Raw genomic sequence first — 21,861 nt, forward strand, 5'->3', positions numbered from 1 at the left:
GGAGGAAGTCCGTATATTTTTTTTTAATGATTTGCTGTCTAGACCCTGTAGGGTTATGGGTCCCCAACCTCTTGGTACATTGTGTAAAATATCATGGGCCTTTAAAACTTGGAGTTGGAAAATGATGAAAATTAACATCACCAAAATGTCAAACTTCCACACCAGTAACCAACACATTTTTGGGCCACAAACCATCTCCAACCAGGAACTGCTCACCAGATACAAGAATGACAGCATGGGCACCATCATCATGAGAAGAAGATGGCATAATTATTGTCCCAGTTCCTATAATCTGCTACCCTTCATCTTCCACTGTTTTATGTTTTATTGCACTGCGGTACTACTGTCCTCAACTCCTCGCCATGCGTCTGTCCCCACCATGCGTCTGTCCCCTCAGCGGTAACTGTGGAACAAGAATTTCACTGTGTTCCACAAAACAGGGGGCCAGAAAACTTGAGATGGATCAAACACACCATTACCAGAGAACAGGAGTCCACCACAGCTCTCCAGTGGAGCCCAGAAAGGACACCAGGAGGTGTACTGTGAAAATAGAACTGGAGACACTGAACCAGGGCTGGGGCACCATACAGATACAGGCCCAAGACAGACATAAGGGGAAGTCCTTTGCATAATGTGCAGCTGTAGTAGTAACAGTAGTACCAGTTGTAGTAGTGGTAGTAGTAATAGTACTATTGCTCTCTTAACAATAGGGTACCTCAGCATTTAGAGCCCCTACCGAAGTGCTACTTCATTTCATCTCCACTAGTGGGCACACTGCGCCGTGTTATTGTACAAGCTGCCGTCAAGCGCGTGGCAATGCCGTAAAGAGTCGTGAACAGTTTCTATCGGCAAAAGGTCTAGGGATAAAAAAAAGGCAAACCGAGCGCAAAGAGAGAGAGGGAGGGAGGGCTGACCGAATAAATAACAGGCCGGAATGGGGATCTCAGCACAGGCCCGCATTTCTGCCTTATGAATAAAAAGACGATGAGACGCGCGACAGTCGTTGTATAGAAAGGGCAGTTTAAACGTCATATAAAATACACAGCTATGTGCTGTGTGTGATGGTAAATACATTATATTTTTGATGTATATAAGTATAGCTCGATTAAGTTCGATCTCCGGTTTTGTTATGTCGGCTTTAATTCCAGACTGGTGACATTTATTCTCCAGCCGTAATACTTCAGCATCACGGGCAGCGGTCGCTCGCCAATTAGCCAGGAGCCGCGGGGGAAGGTCTGCCCCTCTGAGGCCTCGTTATACAGGTAAGTTTTTGGCTGGTCTGGGGCGGCAGAGCCGGGAGGGAGCCGGAATGGCTCCTCTCACTTTGGGGAAGCAGAGGGGGAGGGTGGCTTCGTGATGGAAGCTGGGTCGGTGTGTAACACGGGAATCGGCGTCGTTTCTGGCCCGCACGGCTTCGGCGGCTCCCGCTGTAGCTGCCAAGCTAGCCGTGTCGGTGAGCCTGAGGTAACGTCAGCTGCTGGGTGCCTCGGCTAGTAGCCGTCAGATACCAGCCGGGAACTGGGTATAACAGTGGTTGGCGCTCAGCCAGCGGCGGAAACACCGATTTCTCCATCATTTAGTCCGCCCTTCATCTGCAGAGCCCGCTTACAGGCCAGACCGCCTTGGCGAGTGACTGTCGTCCTGGGTGTCGCCTTGCTAACCGGCTAACGGGCTCCCCAGGCGAGTCATACGACGAATCTGGTTTATTTTCCATGAGCTGCTCTGCCTGGACACCGAGGGCGTAATGAAAGCGGTGCGTTTGGGACCTGCTGTCAGGGAGAAAGTCAGGGACTGGCCGGCTAACGAAGCTAAAGTGATTAGCCATTTGTCCGTGACGCTGCCGCCTGTCCTCTACCCTGCGCATAAACGCGGCCATTTCTCTCTGTATAATAACGGGGCCCATTTTACCGGGGGCTGCTGCTTTTATGCAAACCTTTGCGTGTGTCTATACGCCATTTTTTCCCCAGGAAGCGCTACTTAAGGCGGACGCGGCCAGGCCCAGTGCCCTCGCCGCGTTCGGCGCGCCGTCCGACGGCCACGCCTCTTTGGGCCCCGGCTGGGTCCCGCTTGACAGGCCGGAGCGGACCGGCCGTGCTGTAGGAAGGCAGCCCGCCGGTCAGCTGTTATTGCGGGGTGTGGAATCATTTTTCGTGGGCTTCTCCGCCTCTGTTTTATTCTCCACTCACACACGAATAACTTGTTAATTAGGGTCATTAGGGGTTTGTAGGATGATTTTTAGTGGCCTGGTCTCGCAAGGTTATAATTGCTAAAACTGGTATTTTTTCCATCTTCCTTGAATTTTCATAATCATTTAAGCGTGCTATTTTTTTACCTTTATGTGGAGTACTTGGGGGTTACTGGTAATATTGCCAAAACAGTATTAAATGTATTAAAATCAGATGAACTAATATTTAGGTTATGTACATTGACAATATTAGAATACTTAGGACTACAGCAGACTAAATCCAAACATGTGAAGTCTAAAACACACATTACACGTTTTAGTGTGTTACTTTAAGTTTTCACTCTGATTTTGAAGTACCTGTTCAAAATGCTATGAAGATGGCATTAAACATCCATACATCTGCAAAACCCTTAACCTAGTCAGGATCACATGGATGCTAAAGGCGATCCTGGACAGCATTAGGCACAAGGCTGAGTTTAGACCAGGAAACCTGCATGACACAGGGAGAGGGTGCAAGCTCAACACACAGCAGAGCAGGGGATGGGATTTGAACCGCTCACCCCCCTGAAATGAACCAGTTAAAAGGCAATATGGGCTTCAATTGTTATGTAGAGTAGCTGGGTAATTCAAAGTAGCAATGTTCCATTTGCAGGCATTCTGTTACCAGTCTTTAGTTAAAACAAATATAATAGCACATCAAAACATCGACCTTATGTTAATGTAGACCTGTGGTTTCCTGGGAGATTTTTTATGAAAAATTGATTAATTTGAGGTAATTTGGCTCACAGGCCAATTAAAATATTACACCCAGTATCAGCGTAATAAACGTAACAGTACAGGAAGCATGAAAATGCTTCTGTTCTGGATTAGCGGTGTTATAAATGGCTGGCTGGCACATGGCACGTGTTCTTAGTGTAAGTGATCTGAGAGCCATTAGCTATGACACAGCTGGGTCAATCAGAATGTGTGACTGCTAGGATAAACGATGGAATGGAGGAGGTAAGGACTTCATCTCCTTGTGTTTTTTATTGCCATTTTTATATATTCCCTCCCAGGTGAGGATCACAGATGTGTGCTTGGTGGCTTGGTGTCATCCACACCTGCAGGGACTAGCGTGTCCCAGACGAGCTGCTCGGTTTTCAGTTGGCTGTTTGGCTGAAATGCTGGTTGTGGGCCGTGTGCCTGTGAGGGGACAGTCACACGCACTCCCCTGTGTGTGTGGCACTGGATGCCTCAGCAGTGCGCTGCGTTTGCTCTGTGATCGCAGCTGCCTCGCCGAGGTGCCTTTCTGGGTTACTTCTTTCTGGCTGATGTTGCTGTGTGCAGTCGGGTCCTCAGGCTTCCCCTTGACCCACTTCTCACTCAGCTCGTGCTTCCAGGAAGGGATGTGGGTCTTTTCTCCCGACTTTATCATAACGCTGCTCCTTTGCTGATAAGTCACTGCAGCCACAGCACCTATCTCAATTTTAATAATTTATTCTTAATTTTATTAATATGATTTGCCTTTGCATTATGCCATTGATGGCCAAGACCTTATTTTAGGGCACGTTGGTGGTCCCCCTCCCCCAGGCTTTAGTCACAGGTGCTCTGCTGCCCCGGTGCTGTGGGCCTCCGTCCTCAGCTTGTCCCCACTGCCGACGGCTCCTGAGGCTCCTCGGCTCGTCAGGCCTTGCAGGGAAGTCATGCTGGAGGTTTTCCAGCGTCCAAGTCTCCGGTAACAGGAGCCAACACGCAAGTTCCTCTTAAAGCATGAGTATTTCTGCTCTCTCTCGCACTTCCCCACATGTTTTGGTGCGTGTAGCTTTTATGCTCCAGGCAGATATGTTGCTCTCACTAACATCGTCAAACAGGAAGATATTTACATCCAGCCTAACCGGGTGATGTCTTTTATGTAGCCCCGTGGCGTATATAGTCCCACAGATGTTGATGAATGTGTTTATTACATGTAGTAACACACTGATCATGTCTGAACTACTCTTACCATAAATATGCATTCATAAAACCAGCCTGCAGCATTCAGGGCTGTTGGGGGGGGGGGGGGTCACCATTAGCTTAAGCCCTTTGCCGAATCTAGGGAAGCGCCAGCCTTCCTCAGCTTTTTCCTTATGGTCTCCATGGAATCGCTGTCAGTGGATTGTCACCCCTACCCCAAGGGCCTGACTGAGGAGGAGTCCCCCTTCACCGACTGTGTGTCACTCAGTCGTATTTCCGCATGATGTGGGCCAGTTTGTTGGTTGTAAAGGTGCCAATGCGTGTGTTTGCCATTCTGGCGTTGAACTTGCGGTCGCAGGTCTTGTGTTATTGGGCGTTGCCCTTGATGATAACAGCCCATCGGCTTGGATTCCCTTCATTGCAGCCGTGTCCTTTCTGGTCTCGTTTTCCCACTGCATGCACTATTATTTAAAGCATTCTGTGGCCTCTGGTCACGGCTCGTCCCAAAGTCCTGGTGCCTGTCGTGATGTGTGGCTCTCGTTGATCCTCGTCTTCTCCCTGTCAGAGGCCATGCATACCCCATATCTGGCATTTGAGCCTTCTGGGTCCTCTGACCGCAGCGGCAGGTCTTCACGTGACTAACGTGAGGGATCATCTTTTGTCATGGTCATACCTGGCACCACGGTCGGGTTACACAGCCTTACTCCAGGACCATCAGTCCGCTTCAGCACAAACTACAAAGAGCGGCGGGGTGGGGGGTGCTTATGGCCCTTGGGGTTCCATTCCTGCACATGCATACTGGTCTCCTGAGGGCCGTTTCTCTGCAGTTTAACTTCCCCAGTCTCAGCTCAGGTGGTAGATTCCTACCCATCCCCCACCCCCCCCCCACCCCTGATGGGCTGAATTTGTTTACATTGTCAGAAGATTCAGATGCTAACACTGCAGGGTTTGTTCTAGTGGAAGGCATTGCGCGGGGGCAGGGGGGAGGGGTATGCACTGATGGCTGTCCAGGGGGGCTGTAAATGACGTTACTCATCCTCCCCCCCTCCACGCGGGTCCTGCATCAGATGTCTTGACGCTGCTATGATCTGGGTGTGCTCTGTCAGTTCCCCCATCAGCTAGTGATGGTCACTGTCACTGGAAAGATTCTGCCTCCCCCAGCAAATCTCATGTGCACCCCCTGGCTTGTGTGTGTATACGCAGTTTATTGCCGTGTGACACACCACCCGGCTGCGGCATCCTACTAGTGGCGTGTGGCTTGGAGCTGCTCCCTAACTCGCACCCTCGCTGGGCTCTAGCGCTACGTCATGATGCTGCTTCCAAAGTTTCCCTGGTAAATATCTGCTCTAGGAGTGAGGTGTTCAAAGATGGTGGTGCGAGATTAAATTATTTACTGTATAATTCAATTCTCAGCTAATAAATATGCCTTCTAAATGACTCACAGTAACTTGCAAGCTAGGAGCTATTTACAGTGTTAGTGTTCAAATATGAATAGTATTTTATTAACGGCAATGAATTACTGTACTGCAGTAGTTTTATGCATTACCATATATATTACATTAATATGTATTATAGTTAATATTACTAAAAGAACAGACAGAATTGGCTTAATTATTTTGAAAGTAGCTTCTGCGTCAAACGGCTAAATGAAAGCTGAATTTAAAACGATATCTTAGTCCGTATGAACAACTTTCACAGGGACTAATTTATAAGCCGTCTGGCTCAAGACTAGGGGACCGTGTGATGACAGAACTGGCCTTTGGTGCTCAGAGACAACATCCATTCTTTATAGATTTTTTTTTTTTGGTTGCTCGCCTGCCGGTATTGTGAGGCAAACGTGGACATTTAGAAGCTGTCCGGACCAGAGCAGAGTCGTTACTCGGTCCATCGCCATTGGTAGCAGACAGTTTTCATACCAGTATAATTATTGACTCATTACCAACATTTAGTAATACTACAGTAAAACAGTCAGGCCAGCTAGATTTTTGGTTTTAAAGGGGTTGTGTTACATTTGTGTACTTTGGTGGTGTTATTCTCAGAGTGGCTGTTGGGACGGCTTTCCCACAGATATGAGATTAGGCATGTCAGTTTAAGCCAAAATATGTAGAAACTGGGCTTCTATTGTTCGGGTTCCTGGGTCTCTCGAGTTTAGTGCCCCACCCTTACAGTCGCCCCACAATACCGGAGCCAGTGTGGACTCCTCAGACAGATGGCCGCCTTCATAATTCACGAGCTGGGAGATGGCAGGCCTTGAGGTGATTCCAGTGGAGCATGGTGCTCCCCCCGTTTCGGCACAGAGAGGGTGGGGCGGCTGTCTCTGGAGGCTGCGGGTGGATGTTTGTCATCTGACAGGCAGAGCTGCTGCTCTTTCCTGTTCTTCCCACATTTGTCCGAATTGAGTTCTCCGTTTCTGAATGGGATCTTGGCTTGCTCCCTCACAGCTGACGTGGGCCTCTCTCCCACACTGGCCCCTCACTTTCTTCACTGCCCTTCCGCATCACTTGCCTCTTCTGTTTGGGGTTTTATATCAGACGTGACCACGGTGCTCCGCTGTCTCTGGTGCATCGCTGTGCTCATATTCGTGTCTGCGAGGTAAAAGCAGCTTTTCCAGCACTCCTGTTCCTCTTCCTGTCTGCCGGCGGAGTTGACTGATGGCTTCTGTTTGTGGCACGCGAAGAGCAGAAGCCGTTTTGCGTGCCGATTGGTAGGCGAGTTCTTGCCTTGAAGGCATGAAAGTGGAAGTTTCGTTGCTTTGCAGCAGGAGCAGTCTGGCTGATGTGTTCGGCGGTGATGTAATGGTCACTTGTCGTGGATATAATGCCGATGGCCGAGTTTGAGACTATCATGTGTTTTTCTTCAACAGAATTCACAAGCACCCCTTACAGACCAGGTCATTTGCATCCCTGCCTGTCTTAAGGGTTGTTACCATTACATTAGCCCCTGTGTGGATGATTTGTTGGCCGTTGCTTGGCCCCTTGGTATGTTCCACCTGCCCATGAACACAAATTAATCAGCAGCACAAGCAAATTCGGTTTTCGGTGTCCACTACTCATCCTGAGTTTATTTTAAATCTTCAAAGAGAGGATGAGATGCCTGTAATTAAGTCCAGCTCTGATGGGTCTGTTTGCTACTTATGATGATACTAAGCTGCTCAGTTTCTTACTGCCTTCTCCTTTTTGTTGCCTCCAGAAGGTGTGGGTGGAGTCGGACCCTCTGCCCCGTCTTGGGACCCCTCCCCCCCCCATGGAATGCTAGGAGTTGGTGCCAACGTCCCGCGTGTGGCATCTCCGGAGCCCCGCCAGGATGAAGAGCGACATACCGCCCAGCGCGATGCGCCAATGTGACCCTGTAAAGGGGGCGCTGGCTGGCCCGGAGCCTGTGGAGGCCAAAGATTTTGTGGGGGACGTGGAGCTTGTGGCCAAGGCAGGCAGCGAGCTGGCGCCCCTGTGTACTGACTCCCGGCAGGACGCAGCCAAGGCAGACCCAGGCAGGGGCCTTGGCGGGCGTAAGAAGCGCAGGGGCCAGCAAGCGGGCCCCTCGGACTGTGTGCCCATTGAGGGCCAGAGTGAGGAGGAGCGCCCCCTGGAGTCCTCCCTCAGCGACTGCGTGTCGTCCCCTTCGTCCAGCCCACGTTTCGGGGACTCGGACACGCTCAGCTCTGAGGATGAGGAGGGCCTCGGAGCGCCATGGGTGGGGCCGAGGGCTGAGAATCGCCGTCAGCCGCAGCAGTCAAAGGCAGCGCCAGCAGGGGGCACCGGCGGGCCGCATGCCATTCTGGGGCGGACACGGGGCAGCAGGACCCACCGATGGCCGCAGCCAGAGGCGGAGGCCGTGCTCCTAAAGCGGCCCTGCCTGACCCACCGAAAGCATGTGGCGAAGGGGGCTGTGGCCACAGGGGTGGGCGGGGTCAGCCCACGGACCCCCCGACAGAAAGAGCGGCTGCTGTTGCAGCGCAGGAAGCGGGAGGTGATCGCCCGCAGGAAATACGCCCTGCTGCACAGCAGCAGCAGCAGCAGCAGCAGCTCAAGCGAGGAGCTGACTAGCGACGACTCCTCATCATCCTCGCCGTCTTTCACCGGGCCAGAGGACGAGCTCTACGTGGACGTCAGCAGCAGCAGCAGCCATGCCGATGGCGCCATCGTGGCTGCAGGTGAGAATCCAGCCGCACGGCGTCTTTGCTCCTGAAACGCAGCAAGCTAGGAGTTTGCCTCTTCGTGGCCTGAAAGGGGTGCTCTCTCAAGCCGACAGTGTTCCCTAATCTTTCCCTGCTGGCTCCTGTTTGCCGTTATACTGGCTTCTGAACCTCCAGCTATCTTGTAAACAGACCTGAACGAGGCTGCTAGCTGAGGATATGTCAGGAAGTGGGTTTGGGGGGGCGCGTGTTTGCAGGGTAGCTGACGGGTAGCCAGGCCTGCTCTGTCTGCTCAGCGGTGTGGCCTCTTTGACACTGCAGGACTTTGCGTAAGCACTGTGTGATGCTCCTCCTGCACGTCTTTAGAAGAATGTCTCCTGCTTAACTAATTTAGTTACCGCTCTCATGCTGCAACGTTGCTGTGATTCTGCTCAGGCCGTGTCAGGTGGTGAGGTGTGGGATGGGGAACGTCGCCGCAGTGCTGCCTCCAGCAGGAGGGCACATGCACGGCAATTCTGTTTAGTAGAAATCGGCATCATCAGGAACGCCAGCGTATCGGTGGCCTTGCTGCACCTTCTTGGTCTTCCCATCATGTTGTCCCCATCCTCCTTCCCGTTCCCCCTCTCTGTTGGGAGATGCGTCCTGCTGTGCTGAGTTTCAGAGCCAAGTTTGTTTGGATGTTTAAGGCATTTAGTGCGTACTCACCACATAGCCTGCCGAACAATCGGACAAAGAGAGGGCTGTTCCCTGTGCCCCCCCCTGCTGTTGAGCAGCTGTGCCTTGTGTATTTCTGAATATACAGTATCATTATTAATGAAGCTGCACCGCCCTGCCATCAGCGTTTGCCACTAGCCCTGCCAATCAGCTGGCTCTTCTGTGCACTGCTCTGTTATGGTTACAGAATGCTGTGTTTATCCATGTCAATTTCCAGCACCCAAATGTGCTTGTCTCTGGGTGTCAACACAATGAATCTCATATCGCTCTATCCCACCCCTGCCCCCCAGCAAGGTCCGCTGGTCCATCTGCCTTGCGTGTCACCGCTGTAAGTGATTGCTGTGGGGCTGCCCCCACCCCCGACACTGACGCATAGTGGTGTCGCTTTGGAAAAGGCCGCATGGTATTTGCGGGTCGGCTTTTGCGATGTTAGGGGCTTGGAGACAAAGGGCACTGCTGTGTGAATAGCTGCCTTTTTCTGGCTCTGCTACCCCCCCCCCCCACAGCAGGCAGTGCTCCCTACAGATTGAGGTTGTTTCCATGTTTGTTGGTTCTTCTGACATTGGGAGGGGAGGGAGTCGGGTGATGTTGGGTGGAGGGTTTTTTTTTTTTTCCTTTTTCCCATGGGAAACAGGTGGGGAAGATAGAGTCCCACAAAGGTCTCGGGGGGGTGTCATCACTGTGCCATGTCTGTCACCCAGGCTGGTTTCCTTGGGGGGGGGGGGTCTCTTCCTGCTCCTGTGATCACTCTGTCTCTTCTGAGTGTCACCAAGGGACTCCTGTGCAACATTTCCGCAGGGGACGAGCCAGAGGCGCCCTGCAGGGGCCCTGGTCTCCCCATGCCTCGGCACACAGTTGTAAGTTTGATTTCTGCTATCTGTGGGAAGCGCAGACTCCTGTAGGATGGCTCTGTTCCAAGTTAGGTTTGATTTAAGCCATTACGTCAGATGCTGGGGGGTTTTAAGGTTAGAGATTTTGCACAAACATCACGGCAAGATCATTTTCAAGGCAAACATGGGACCCTGAGTAAAAAGGACGGCTGCTTTCATATTGTGGGGGGGTGGAATTTCCCCAGGGTCTTACACACTAACTTCGTTAGGTCGCCCCACAGTTTAGTGGTGCCCTGGCCTGCTTCTGCATCAGCCTGTGGTGACGCAGCCTCCGAACCAGCTGGTGGCAAGTGCCAGGCAGAATGTTTAAGCAGCCGTATGTATGTTTGGCTTCCTGGTGAACATCGTCACCTGTTTGTCGCACAAGATCTCCCCCAGTAAGTTTTTTTTTTTTTTTTTTTTTTTTTCTCCCCTTCTTCTTCAATCACAGGCCCGCTGGACGAAGACGTGGTGGTGATCGAGGCCACCTCTACCCAGCTGGTACAGCCCAGCGAGGAGATCAACGTCACGTCCACAGACAGCGAGGTGGAGATTGTCACCGTGGGAGACGGCTACAGGTGAGCCCTTTCGCCTGCCCCTGTGACTGTCTGGGGGGGGTGAAGGCGCTGCTGATGAGGGACGTCCAATGAACCAGGTCTCCCAGTACGAAAGAAGCCTGACTGTCAGAGGATGTTTGATGCGTTTGACTGCATTGTCTGACCCGCATTGGACCATTCCCTTACGCCTATCACTTCTGGTGTTTTGTTTGTCTGTCAGTAGTTGATCACTAACTTAATCAGCCGGACCTCTTGCCCCCCCCCCCCCCCCCATGGGCGAGTTGCAGTTATAATAATTACTGTAGCTACACACCAAAATTGTAGTGCTGTGTACTCCCGCAGAATGACCATACTCACTTGGTCCGCTTCCTCGTGCCATGCGTGTGATAAATTCTACTTACAGATCAAAATTAATCAAGAAATGAAATGCCGAAGTGTAACATACAATGAGGACCCCCTTCCTCTGCCCGTAGGCCGTTCTGCCCGTAGGCCGTTCTGCCCGTAGGCCGTTCTGCCCGTAGGCCGTTCTGCCCGTAGGCCATTTCTGGATACTAAAGCAGAATCGGCTAGCAGTCAGTGAAATGTCTGTTTGTCCTAATTTTAAAAACGCTGGTCTTCTGGCTTCCGAACTAATCTGTAATACGCTGTGTTTATGTACTTTGGAGCCAATCAACATAGTATTTTATGGTGAGTGCTATTTTTAATAATTTCATTAAGTCCATTATAGAGGGGAGTGCTTTTGCTTTACTTTGGCTACAGAATTTTTAGAAGTCTGCTTCTCTGTTTTAAATGATTTTTAAATGTGCAGTTTTGATTCAGCTGACAGTGGATTTTAAACATAATTGTGGAAATGAACTTTCCACTCCGTTTTTGTTGACGTTGTCTTTTTGGTTATGAAAGTGGGAAATTTTGTTTCTACGGGTCTCAGGTTGTTGCTCACATGGAAACAGTAACTCATTTTATTGAAATGTGAGAAACATGGGGTTGCTTGAACTTTTGACCACAGTGTAAATGGTTTCATGTTTTTGTGTATGTATTGTGCTCTGTGCAATCAAATGGATTTTATTGTACTGCAGTGTTCAGTTATCTTATAACCGAGGGTGGGGGGGGGGGGGGGGGATTGTTCCCCAAATGCTAAAATGCCTGTTGTGTATGTGCTTCTCACAAGGGTTGGTAAAAGGTCACACTCGTGTCCTAGGAGAAGCCAGTGTGAACTGGCCAGTGTGAAAAGGTAGGTTTCTTAAGCCAAAACGCCATCTGCCATAGAAAACGGTGGAGAACCATCAAGGGGGGGGTGCTGTGACCTCAAGCCGAATTAGATGGTATGTGTTCTGCTGTAAGGGATACGGAATCTCATCGCTGGGTGTTTATTCTTTTTTACCTCCCATTGTATTAGTGCCGCACTTCCTCCGCATGATTGTTAGTCAGGTACCTTGGTGGATGGCGCTTAAAATCATTTCCACCCGCTTGATTGCATTATCCCGCTTGGTGTGTCCAGAAATAGCTCTGATGGTGAGCTGCTCTCCTGCTGCCAGCAGTGTCCTTCTTTCAGCCCCGATTAATTGCTCTCTGGATGATCGTTGTCGGCCTTTTCATGTCAGCCCATCAGTTTTTTCTGTTTGCGTTTGCTTTCAGAAATATGGCCTGAGAGAGCTGTGTTAACCCCAGATTATTTTAAGGGAATGTTTTTGGGGTGTTTCTTACAAAGGCTCGGACCTCCTCACCTATGCATTTAGAGCATGTGTTGCCTGGGGGAGAGATTCTCTTTCGTTACAGAGACCCAGCATATAGCTAGACTGGGCAAATTACTATTTCTGTCTGTGACTTGTTATCCCAGTTATGGATTTGAGTTCGAGATTCTCTTGTTGTGCCTGAAGCCTTGATATAAAGCTTATGGGTTGTTTCAGGCAGGTTCTGTCCTAATTTCTGTTACCTAATGGACGGGACTCCAAGGATCCGTGTGCGTTTGTGTGTCTGCAGGTTTGTATTAACCACATTGTGGGGACATGGTAAAACCTGTTAATTTTTAGCTCGTGGGGACACTTTTCAGGTCCCCACAATATAAACCTCAGTTTTATTAAAATCTGTGAATCCAACAAAAAACTAGGAGAGCCACAAATGTTTTGTATTTTGTTTGGTTACTTATGGTTAATGTCAGGGATCGGTAATGGTCAAGGTTATCATAGAATTAGGGTTATTACCATTGAAATGAATGGAGAGTCCCCACAATGATAGGAATGTATGAATTGTGTGTCTGTACACAGATCGCACAGCCAGGATGTCACCCCAGCATGGCACACAGCGTCTGTGGTGCCAAGGGTGAGCAGAGAACAGAAAGGCTTTTAATTAGGAGACTCGGGTATTCTCAGATAAGAGGGCTGATGGGAGTTGGTGTTGGTCAAGGCAGGCTGGAGCCTTTGGGTCGCGTTGGAGCCGGGCTGATGTCAGTCTACGGCCAGCTGTCAGGTTCTGTTTGCCCCCCGATCTGATCTTTCAGAGAGAACCCCCCCAGTCAGTCCCGGTCTTTGCTCCCTGTCTGAGGGTCCCCAAGGACTGAGCTGAGGAACACCATTTTAAAGCAGACGGTTTTTCCTGATATGGCAAGGTGTAAGCAGATTGGCCTTCTGAGAAGCGCACCCTCATCTGGAAGTGTATCTTCTGCTGTCGGATGCTGTGGTGCCCCCCCTGCTGGCAGGATGTAGGCGTGCGTGTTGCGGCTCCCCTGCAGTAACGCTGTGTGTCTCCCTGGAGGGCTGCCCTTTGCTGAATGTAGTGACATGGCGTCTGAGTGTGTCGATGTTCCCTCTGAGCAGCCGTGCCCGTCCTGCCTGGTGCTCACCTCGTCTCGTAAGTGTTGGCCAGGCGGCGCTGCAGCCAACCTGCACTCTGTCCCCCTGTCCCCAGCCTGTCAGAGGCCCCTTTCCCTGTCTGCAATTCCCGCCAGCCTGTGCCATCAGCACACCTTGCCCAGTTTGTGTGTAATGGCCTCCCAGAGCCACATGGTAACTTGCTTCTTTATGAGACCATTTGGCAGAGGGAGGGTGTGGGTCGGGAGGGGGGGGGGCTTGTGGTCGGGCGGCAGGGTCCCCTGCTCTGCCTGCCTGCCAACCAGCGCACCATGAATGACGACCACAGGACACACATTCTCCGGCGTCACAGACACACACGCCACACGCATTCATTTAATTTAATTGATCTGTTAATTAGCCACACTGGGAAATGCAGCTGCAGGTAATTAGTGTGCCTTGAGGACCCATATCCCCCCCGCGCACTTTGGTACCCATGTGGCTCTTTACCCTGAAGTGGTGCGGGGTATCAGCCCCGCCAAGTGTCTGTAATGCCCCCCTCCCCGGATGGCCTCGTTTAGTGCCCTCAGTTGTGAATATACACTTCTCTCTGGCGCTGATATCCCCCCCCCTGTGATCACTGTTTCCAAACTGCACCTACTGTTGATTCATTATTGATGACCTGATGATGCTCCCCTCATCTTCTGCCCTGAGCTGGACCCCATCCTTCATGTGGGTCTCGTTTGCAGATTTTTGCAGTTCATTCATTGTGTGTTTTGAGTGTGGAATATGTTGTACAGTTTCTCTCTCACCTTTATGTCGATCTAGGGCTTTACCTGCTGTTGGACCCGCAAACCCTGCCCGTGTTTGTGTCTTGGAAAGAGCGTCTCGGCTCCTCTGTGTCCAGGCGGGCCTCTCTCTGCTCCTGCTGTGGCGTGGCCTCTCGTCTCATTGGTCGTCCTGTTCTTTCCCCCGGCAGGCCCCGCCCCTCAGGTGGCCATGGCAGGATGCAGTGGGGTCCCAGCTGTTCACAGGGCCGCGCGCTGGAGCACCGCAGCCGGCACCGCAACTCCACTGTCATCCAGCCGCTGCGGCAGAGTGCGGGCGAGGTGGTGGACCTCACCGTGGATGAGGATGGTGAGTGGCGGGGCACAGCGCCGTATTCGGCTTTCCAGGTTCACGCTCGCGGCGGTACCTGGCCCAGCGCCGCTCACTGACCGTGTGCGTACCCTCTCGCCCCCAGACCCCTCCATGGCGGCGGCGTCCTCCGGGTCCAGCTCCCAGCCTATGAGGTCGTCTTCCTCTTTTCTCAGTGCCTCTACCTCAGACCCCCCTCATGACGGCCCTGGGCCCTCATGCCGTGTCGCTGCCTTCGCCTCTTTGCCCCAGAGCACTCTGGGAACACAAGCCCACGGCGGCGATATCGCTGTGCCCCCCCTGCAGGGTGAGGAGGTCCCGTTGGCCGTGGTGGGAGCAGGGTATATGTGCTGTAGCCGCTTTTGCCGTGTACCTAATCAGCTTTCTTCCTCTTTCACTTCTCTGTCAGATGACGGCAGGAGAGGCTCATTGGCCGTACCTGGGGAGGCTGGCAGCTCAGCGATGCCCCGTCTCCCCTCCTGCTGCCCCCAGCACTCCCCTTGTGGAGGCGCTGCCCCAGGACACCTCCCCCTGGGCCACGCCCACTCCAGCTGCCAGCAAGGACCGCCCCCTTCCCAGCATAGTCACTCCCACCACCCACATCACCACCATCACCACCGTGTGGCGTCTCCTCCGCAGCCACCGGTCGTCTTCCCGGAGCCCAGCTGCCCCCTGGAACGGCCCGTGGGGGTGCCAGGGAGCTGTCCGACGGCAGGCGGGGCCGCCAGCCAGTGCCATGACCAGGTAGGCTGAGCCCTGCAGGGAGCTGGCGTTCTGGATGGTACAGCAGCCAGGGGGTGCTGCTGAGAGAGCCAGTGTATGACGAGGTGTTCACTCAGGGCCGGGTTGGACCCCAGAGGCGGTCACTGATCTGCCCAGTGTTGGCCTGGTGGGTATTTGGTGCAGATGGCAGAGCGTCTACTTTGTTCACTCGCGCAAACATGACTGAAAAAGAGAATCGGCCTGTTCTCAGGTATACGTGCGTGTCTGAAATGTGTGAAATGCAGATTTTGTGAGTTATTACGAGCAGGTGGAGGGCTGCACTGTAACTGTGTGTGTTGGAGGAATGAGGCAGAGTAACAGATAAGTGAGACCACAGCAGGATGCATTTCGCGTGCCTGTGCGTCGCTGAGGTCCATGAACGCTGCTGGCCTCGCTCTCTGCGGTTCCCGCCCCTGTGCCACGGCCAGAACGCACCTCCTCCGTCATTCGTAGGCGGGGGGGGGGGCGGCATTCTGTGCTGGCAGGGGGAGGGTAGAGATAAGACGGAGATGAGCTTTTGTATTGCACTGCACGCAGTGCCTTTAAACTGCAGGCTTGAAATGTGGCTGCAGCGAACCAGCAGCTGTCCGCCATCTCTCAGCCTGATTTTATCTCTGCTGGAGGAGGCCTATCAGTTTCCTTCTGCGTGTGTTTAAAGCCGTCAGGACATCAGATTTTATTTCATTTCCCCCCCATCCCTCCCCCCAAGAGCAGCAGAGATAAAATGTTCAGTCCTGAGATGCATGAAATGGGTGGGTGTCTGCGGCCTCTGACTGCCCCCCGGCCCTGTGACTGCAGCGCCAGCCAGATTCTCTCTGTTTATGTTTTAGAAGCCCTATTCCCCCCCCCCCCGGATAGGAGGAGGGGCTCTGCACCCCCCCCCAGCATGCCGATCTCTCTGGCCTTTTTAAATGTGCTGTCTCCATTGGAATCTCAACTCCTCATTTTCTGAATGACTCATCTTCATGTCAAGCCCCCCCCCACATCTCCCCCATCTCAGCTTATGAGCTCCGTTTGGCTAATCGGGACTGATTGCCTAATAAAACGCGTGGGTGGCCATTATTTGGAAGGAGCTTATGGCAGGAAGGAGGTGACTGAATGGGGGGGGGGGGGGTTCTGGAATATGCTTTGAAAGTGAATGGATACCCTCCAACCCACCCCCCCGCAGACCCTGCCTGTGGACCTGAGCAGCGGCGCACTGCGGGGGTCAGTGGCCAATGGCCCCCCCGGCACCAGCTTCCACGCCGCCTCGGCCTTTGACCCCTGCTGCCCCGGCTCTTCCACGCGACCCCCCCTCTACACCTCGCAGGCCGCCCCACCCGCTGGCGCCAGCCAGCCCAGCACCATGGACACCTTCAGCTCCGGCATGGTGGCCCCCGCCCAGCTGTCGTCATGCCGGCAGTATGTGAACCCCCCCTGTGAGTGAGCGCCATCATTTATAGTTTTGTTCTTGTTACATCTGCATACATTTATTTGGCAGGTTTTTGTTTCCAAAATAGCAAGTGAGGCAAATATCAGTAAATACGCCATTTAATGGACAAATGAGGGTTTTGGAATTTTTCTCAAAAACAGCTGTATTCTGTATCTATGTTGCCTGTTATGCATAACAAAGCCCTGTCTGGCTCCTTTGCTTCTCCTGGTGGGGGACCCCTTTTTCGTGGGGAATCCCAGCTAGGGGAGATCGCCTTTAACTTCACGTTTATCAGCTCCTCTGATCCTGATCGCGTGGTCAAGATGAGAACTCAAAGCATGACTAGTGATGTGTGTCGTGCCGGAAAATTTTGTCTTTACTGTGAAATCCAGCGATCCTTTGTTTCCATGAGTTTATTTCTCAGAGAGTTTTCATTTCAAAGAATAAGATGGTGAATAATTCTAAACTCTGTTGGGGTTTGGGATTTCACGTCGTGCTATGCTGCGGACATGGCAAGCAGATGATGCGATGTGACGGAGTGCGTGCTCAGCGCTTTTGTACAAATCGCATTAAAATGCAGCGAAAACATACGGAAGGATCTGCATGCCGGCGCTCAGCGCTTGGCGGCCTGTCCTGTCATCTTGGCTGTTTAGCTTCCCTCGCTAGTGTCCTGACATATGATGCATTATGTCCACGAGCAGCAGAAGTGATGCTGCACTGTGTGGCTTGTAGATTCATGGTGTCCTCCTCTTCCCCTGACATGCAGATGGCCCCCTGACTCGCCTGCTGCACCACCAAACCTTGTCCTCCTGCCCCCACTCTCACAGCAGCGCCCCTCCCGCAGCCCAGGTGGACTACGTCATCCCCCACCCCGTGCACCCCTTCCATGCCCCCCTGCCCCCCCACTCCCACGGGCACACCATGCCCCCCGTGCCGCCACCTTCTCTGCCCACTGAGGCCCCGCTGGGCTCCTCCGTCCAGAGGCTGCACCAGCATGAAGTGTTCCAGCGCATGGAGGTCCAGAGGCGGAGGATGATGCAGCACCCCACGTAAGTCGCTCCCAGAGGCCAGAACCTCATCCTCATCCATCCATTGCATAAAACCACTTATCTGTGTCTGAGTTGCGTGGGAGCCTAGTGGATAACACACAAGCAATCATACAATTCAGAGGCTCCTACAACAACAATAATAAATTTAGTAACGATAAGATTATGATAATTAGCATTAGCAGTAGTAGGAGCATATCTTGTTAATACCTGCCTTCTGAAAGTCACACGTGATTATTCTGGGCGGGGCCTCTCTCTGGGGTCGCAGTTGGTATTCACACGCCCATGGTGCTCATATGGGTGCTGCTGTTCAGGCATGGTTGAGGACTTACCAGGCGTCACACAGCTGGACTCGTTCCCTGAATCCACTCGGGCTTATCGTTGAGCTCTCGGGACCCATGTGTTGTGATTCTCCACTCTGCAGTACCAGCAGGTGGCCCCGCAGGTCTAATGGGGGGGGGGGGGCTGGTGCGCACTCAGCTTCATGTGTCGTATAGCCCTGCCCATTAAGATCCAGCTGCTTTGGCAGGCGAGCCCACGAGCGACCCCCACCACATCCCCACAGGATGCACCCCAACTACGGACACGGGCACCACATCCACGTGCCGCAGACCATGTCCTCACACCCACGCCAGCCGGAGCAGAGGGCCGCCTGGTGAGTCCCCTCCCACTGGCCCCGGGGGGGGGGGGGGGGGGGCGTAAGCTAGTGTGCCTGTTTGCTTTGTGTAGCCGGTTCTCTTCTAAATGTGTCATTTTTGTACTTTTCGATTTTTTTCTTTTTTTTAAATTGTGCGAGTCTCGCGTCTCAGGCCTGTGTCCATCTTGGCAGGGACCTGGGGATTGATGCCAGTGTCACTGTGACCCCCTACCCTCCGGGGCACCTGCCCCCCCCTCTGCCCCATTACCACCCGCCCCCCCGGTTGCATCACTTCCCGCTGCCCTTCATGGTGAGGCTGCTCCTCTACTCTCTCTGCGTTCCCATGATGGGACGCCATGCTGCTCTTGGCTATAAGGAGATACTGATCCGGGGCCGTAATGCCGTGTCTGATGCTCCGCTCCCCCCACAGCACGCTGGCATGCCGGATGTCAGCTACCCGCACATCCGCTACATCTCGTCCAGGATGCCGGGCTTTGGACGCTCATATGAGGTAGGCATGCCCCCCCCAACCCCCACCCCCATGTCCCAGGGGGCCTCCACTTTATGCTTCATGTTCCCTGCTATTCACCCCCCCAGGATCTGCTGCACCTGGAGGAGCGGCTGGGCACTGTGAACCGCGGTGCGTCTCAGGGAACCATAGAGAGATGCACCTACCCGCACAAGTACAAGAAGGTGAGTGGGGCTGTCTGTCTGTGTCTGTGTCTGCATCCCTCTGCATGTCTCTGTCTGTTTGAGGTGACCACCTCTGAGTAAGAGAATACCCCACACAGTAACAAAAGTCTACCATTAATCACTTTGGTTGTAACCTCAATTACAAACAGTGTATCACACTAATGCGTATATTACTATTATAATGATAGTAACAACCCATCCAGCCAGCCTTCACTGCATTCGCTACCAGTCATGGCTGTGCTGATGTGGAGCCCGAGTGGCAGTGTAGCCGCGTGGGCGGACGGGGTGGCAGTGTAGCCGCGTGGGCGGACATGGTGGCAGTGTAGCCGCGTGGGCGGACGGGGTGGCAGTGTAGCCGCGTGGGCGGACGGGGTGGCAGTGTAGCCGCGTGGGCGGACGGGGTGGCAGTGTAGCCGCGTGGGCGGACGGGGTGGCAGTGTAGCCGCGTGGGCGGACGGGGTGGCAGTGTAGCCGCGTGGGCGGACATGGTGGCAGTGTAGCCGCGTGGGCGGACATGGTGGCAGTGTAGCCGCGTGGGCGGACGGGGTGGCAGTGTAGCCGCGTGGGCGGACGGGGTGGCAGTGTAGCCGCGTGGGCGGACGGGGTGGCAGTGTAGCCGCGTGGGCGGACACTGAGCAGAATGCGGTTTCATTCCTGGCCTTCACTGTCTCTGTCTGCTCTGTCCTGGTGGTGTTTGGAGATTAGGAAGGAGAAAGGAGGCGGGGGGGGGGTTGGTGGTGCAGCATACTTCCCTGGCCTGTATTTATACGTGTACAGTTGCTGCCTGTGATGTTATCCCCAATTGTTGATACCCCCCCCCCCCCACACTGAACTTTTCTGCCCTTATGAATCTGCTCTTTTTGGACTGTGTTGCCATTAGCCCAGGCTGACTCGTTTCCGTTTCATTCACCTGTGCAGAGAAAACTGCACAGCAAGCAGGATGGTGATGAGGGGATGGAGGAGGATACGGAGGAAAAATGCACCATCTGTCTCTCCATCCTGGAGGAGGGAGAAGACGTCAGGTACGACCCAGGATCCACAGGCGCTGGACGGCCCTTTGACTCGGCTCCTCCCTGGTGCACATGCCATCCAGAGCCCGGCTGGATGCCTGCCTGGTGCTCGCATTACCTTCATATACAGGCGTAGTCTGTTTCAAAATCCCCTTTGCTTTACACAACACAAGCAGCTGTGTAGTTCAGGAGTACTGTCATAGAACCTGAACCTCTCACTGTCACCTTGTAATCAGGGACTGTGTGGAAAGCCTCCCCTCTTCTGTGAAGTGTATGTTTTTGAGTACTAAAGGATGAAAATGACGTGTATTTCTCCAGGGGAAAGAAAAGCCAAGGTCTTTTCTGTTGGTGGTTTGCAGTTGAAATGATTGCCCTGGATAGAGATTTCTTGTGATTCTGCGGCTTTGGGCTCTTCTGCCCTCTGGTGTCTCATCTTGGAAACAGCATGTTGGTATCTAGATTGGGCATCTCCCTCTTTCTCTCTCCTATGTTCTTGCAGACGCCTTCCCTGCATGCACCTGTTCCACCAGCTGTGCGTGGACCAGTGGCTGCTCACCAACAAGAAGTGCCCCATCTGCAGGGTGGACATCGAGGCCCAGCTGTCCGCGGAGAGCTGATGTCATCCTCTTGGCCTTTCTGTTTGACTTTAGTCGTCCGTTCATCCCTCGTTTTCTTGTCAGCACTGCAGTGAACCAAAGATGTCAGGAAGCACCCACGGCGATTCGGAAACAGTCCGAAATTATAGAGGATAAATGAGCATCGAACTTAGTGCCAACTGTCACATGACACCAGTATTGCTCGGAATGACATCCTTAGTAAAGATTTAAAATTGAAATGTATTTATAAGGTCTTGTTTTTGTAGCTTTCCTTATTCCCCAGTGTCAATTTTGTGTTTTTTTGTTTTTTTTTGTGTGTGTGTTATTTTTTGCATGGTTATGTGTTGCGCATTTCTTTGCACATGTGGTGAATTCGGCTCCTCCAGGCCTGAACTGGCAGGCAGAGGGCGCTGCTCTATGTAACGGTGCATTGCGATGTACATGGAGCGAATGAGAGCTTAGCGTCCGTCTGTTAACACTGCAGGAATCATTGATCAGTGATTGTTATTTTGTTCAGTTTCTGTGTATGTGTCATATACCATGTGAGCGCGGGCTGCCGGACGAGGTTCAGAGGAAATAAACAAATTGACATTCCTTGATTTGTGGTGGGGGTGAAATAGGACCAGCGGCCCGAAGTGTTGCCGCGTCAGTGTTTCACCCAGTCTCGCTGCCTGGTGCTTCATCAAGAAAGAACGACTTGAAAACCATGAAACTGAGTACAGCCGTTTCTACATGCTAACCCCAGCATTCAGTGCTCTTTCTCCCAAGGTCATTTTTTAAATCCCCCCCCCCTTCCTCTTAGCTTGTAGGGAGGTGGACGGCATGAGCTCTTGGGACTTTTACTCTGGGTTTCCCTACATTGTGAACTGCCTGTGGATCCACCAGCTCCCTGGGTGATCTCAGCCTGCAGTCGCTGGTTTCATGCCATCTCCGTTTTCAAGCTGATTGAGGACGAACTTCGAATGGATCTCCATCTGGTCGTCTTGCTGTTTGTCCCGATGTGCCGCCTTCCCCTTTCTGCTGGACCGGCAGGAGCGTCCTGCCGCTGACACCGGGAACTAAACACTATTATTATTCTCCAATAGTTAACTTGCATATACTTGCACATCGAAAGATGCGACGTGACAGCGGCCCCGTGAATATGAAAGTGACGTGAAAACGTGAATCTTCTCCGATTCCTGAGAAACTAATCCTTCTGAATGGAAATACTGTTCTGTGTGGCCGCAATCCATGTATTTGAAGGCCTGAGGATTTCTGAGGGATTTATATTAGTTTTAAAAATATATTAATAAACTTAGGAAACTATTTGTGTCTTGTATTTAATACATTATACTGTATACTAAACTGCTGTACCTATTTATGAACTAACACGGGGATATGCAAAGCGTAGGCAT

At 52.5% G+C, this 21,861-nt stretch overlaps 1 protein-coding gene across 3 annotated transcripts; it reads left to right on the forward strand.

Moving 5' to 3' along the window:
• The first annotated feature begins 851 nt into the window (after window positions 1-851).
• On the forward strand, window positions 852-21,772 carry LOC111846792 (E3 ubiquitin-protein ligase arkadia-C-like). Of its 3 annotated transcripts, XM_023817374.2 has the most exons (15): window positions 852-1,064; window positions 1,171-1,262; window positions 7,307-8,267; window positions 10,284-10,410; window positions 14,155-14,312; window positions 14,419-14,619; window positions 14,722-15,056; window positions 16,243-16,492; window positions 17,252-17,534; window positions 18,061-18,186; window positions 18,361-18,478; window positions 18,599-18,679; window positions 18,766-18,861; window positions 19,780-19,883; window positions 20,371-21,772. In XM_023817374.2, the coding sequence occupies exons 3-15, from the start codon at window positions 7,421-7,423 to the stop codon at window positions 20,486-20,488; spliced, it is 2,844 nt and encodes a 947-aa protein (XP_023673142.2). In that variant the 5' UTR covers window positions 852-1,064; window positions 1,171-1,262; window positions 7,307-7,420; the 3' UTR covers window positions 20,489-21,772. The 3 variants fall into 3 exon arrangements, with proteins under 3 accessions (XP_023673142.2, XP_023673139.2, XP_023673140.2); XM_023817371.2 differs by having other exon boundaries at window positions 852-1,262; XM_023817372.2 differs by having other exon boundaries at window positions 852-1,262; window positions 7,310-8,267.
• The last annotated feature ends 89 nt before the right edge of the window (window positions 21,773-21,861 follow it).

This window comes from Paramormyrops kingsleyae, chromosome 13 (genome assembly GCF_048594095.1).
Source record: "Paramormyrops kingsleyae isolate MSU_618 chromosome 13, PKINGS_0.4, whole genome shotgun sequence".
Classification (NCBI taxonomy): domain Eukaryota; kingdom Metazoa; phylum Chordata; class Actinopteri; order Osteoglossiformes; family Mormyridae; genus Paramormyrops; species Paramormyrops kingsleyae.

What these genes read in the sequence shown, in the direction of transcription:
- LOC111846792 (XM_023817371.2), top strand. Translation starts at nt 7,421, where the DNA reads ATGAAGAGCGACATACCGCCCAGCGCGATGCGCCAATGTGACCCTGTA. An exon ending in ACCGTGGGAGACGGCTACAG is followed by an intron (nt 10,411 to 14,154) that starts GTGAGCCCTTTC and finishes TTCCCCCGGCAG; the next exon opens with GCCCCGCCCCTCAGGTGGCC. An exon ending in GCAGTATGTGAACCCCCCCT is followed by an intron (nt 16,493 to 17,251) that starts GTGAGTGAGCGC and finishes CCTGACATGCAG; the next exon opens with ATGGCCCCCTGACTCGCCTG.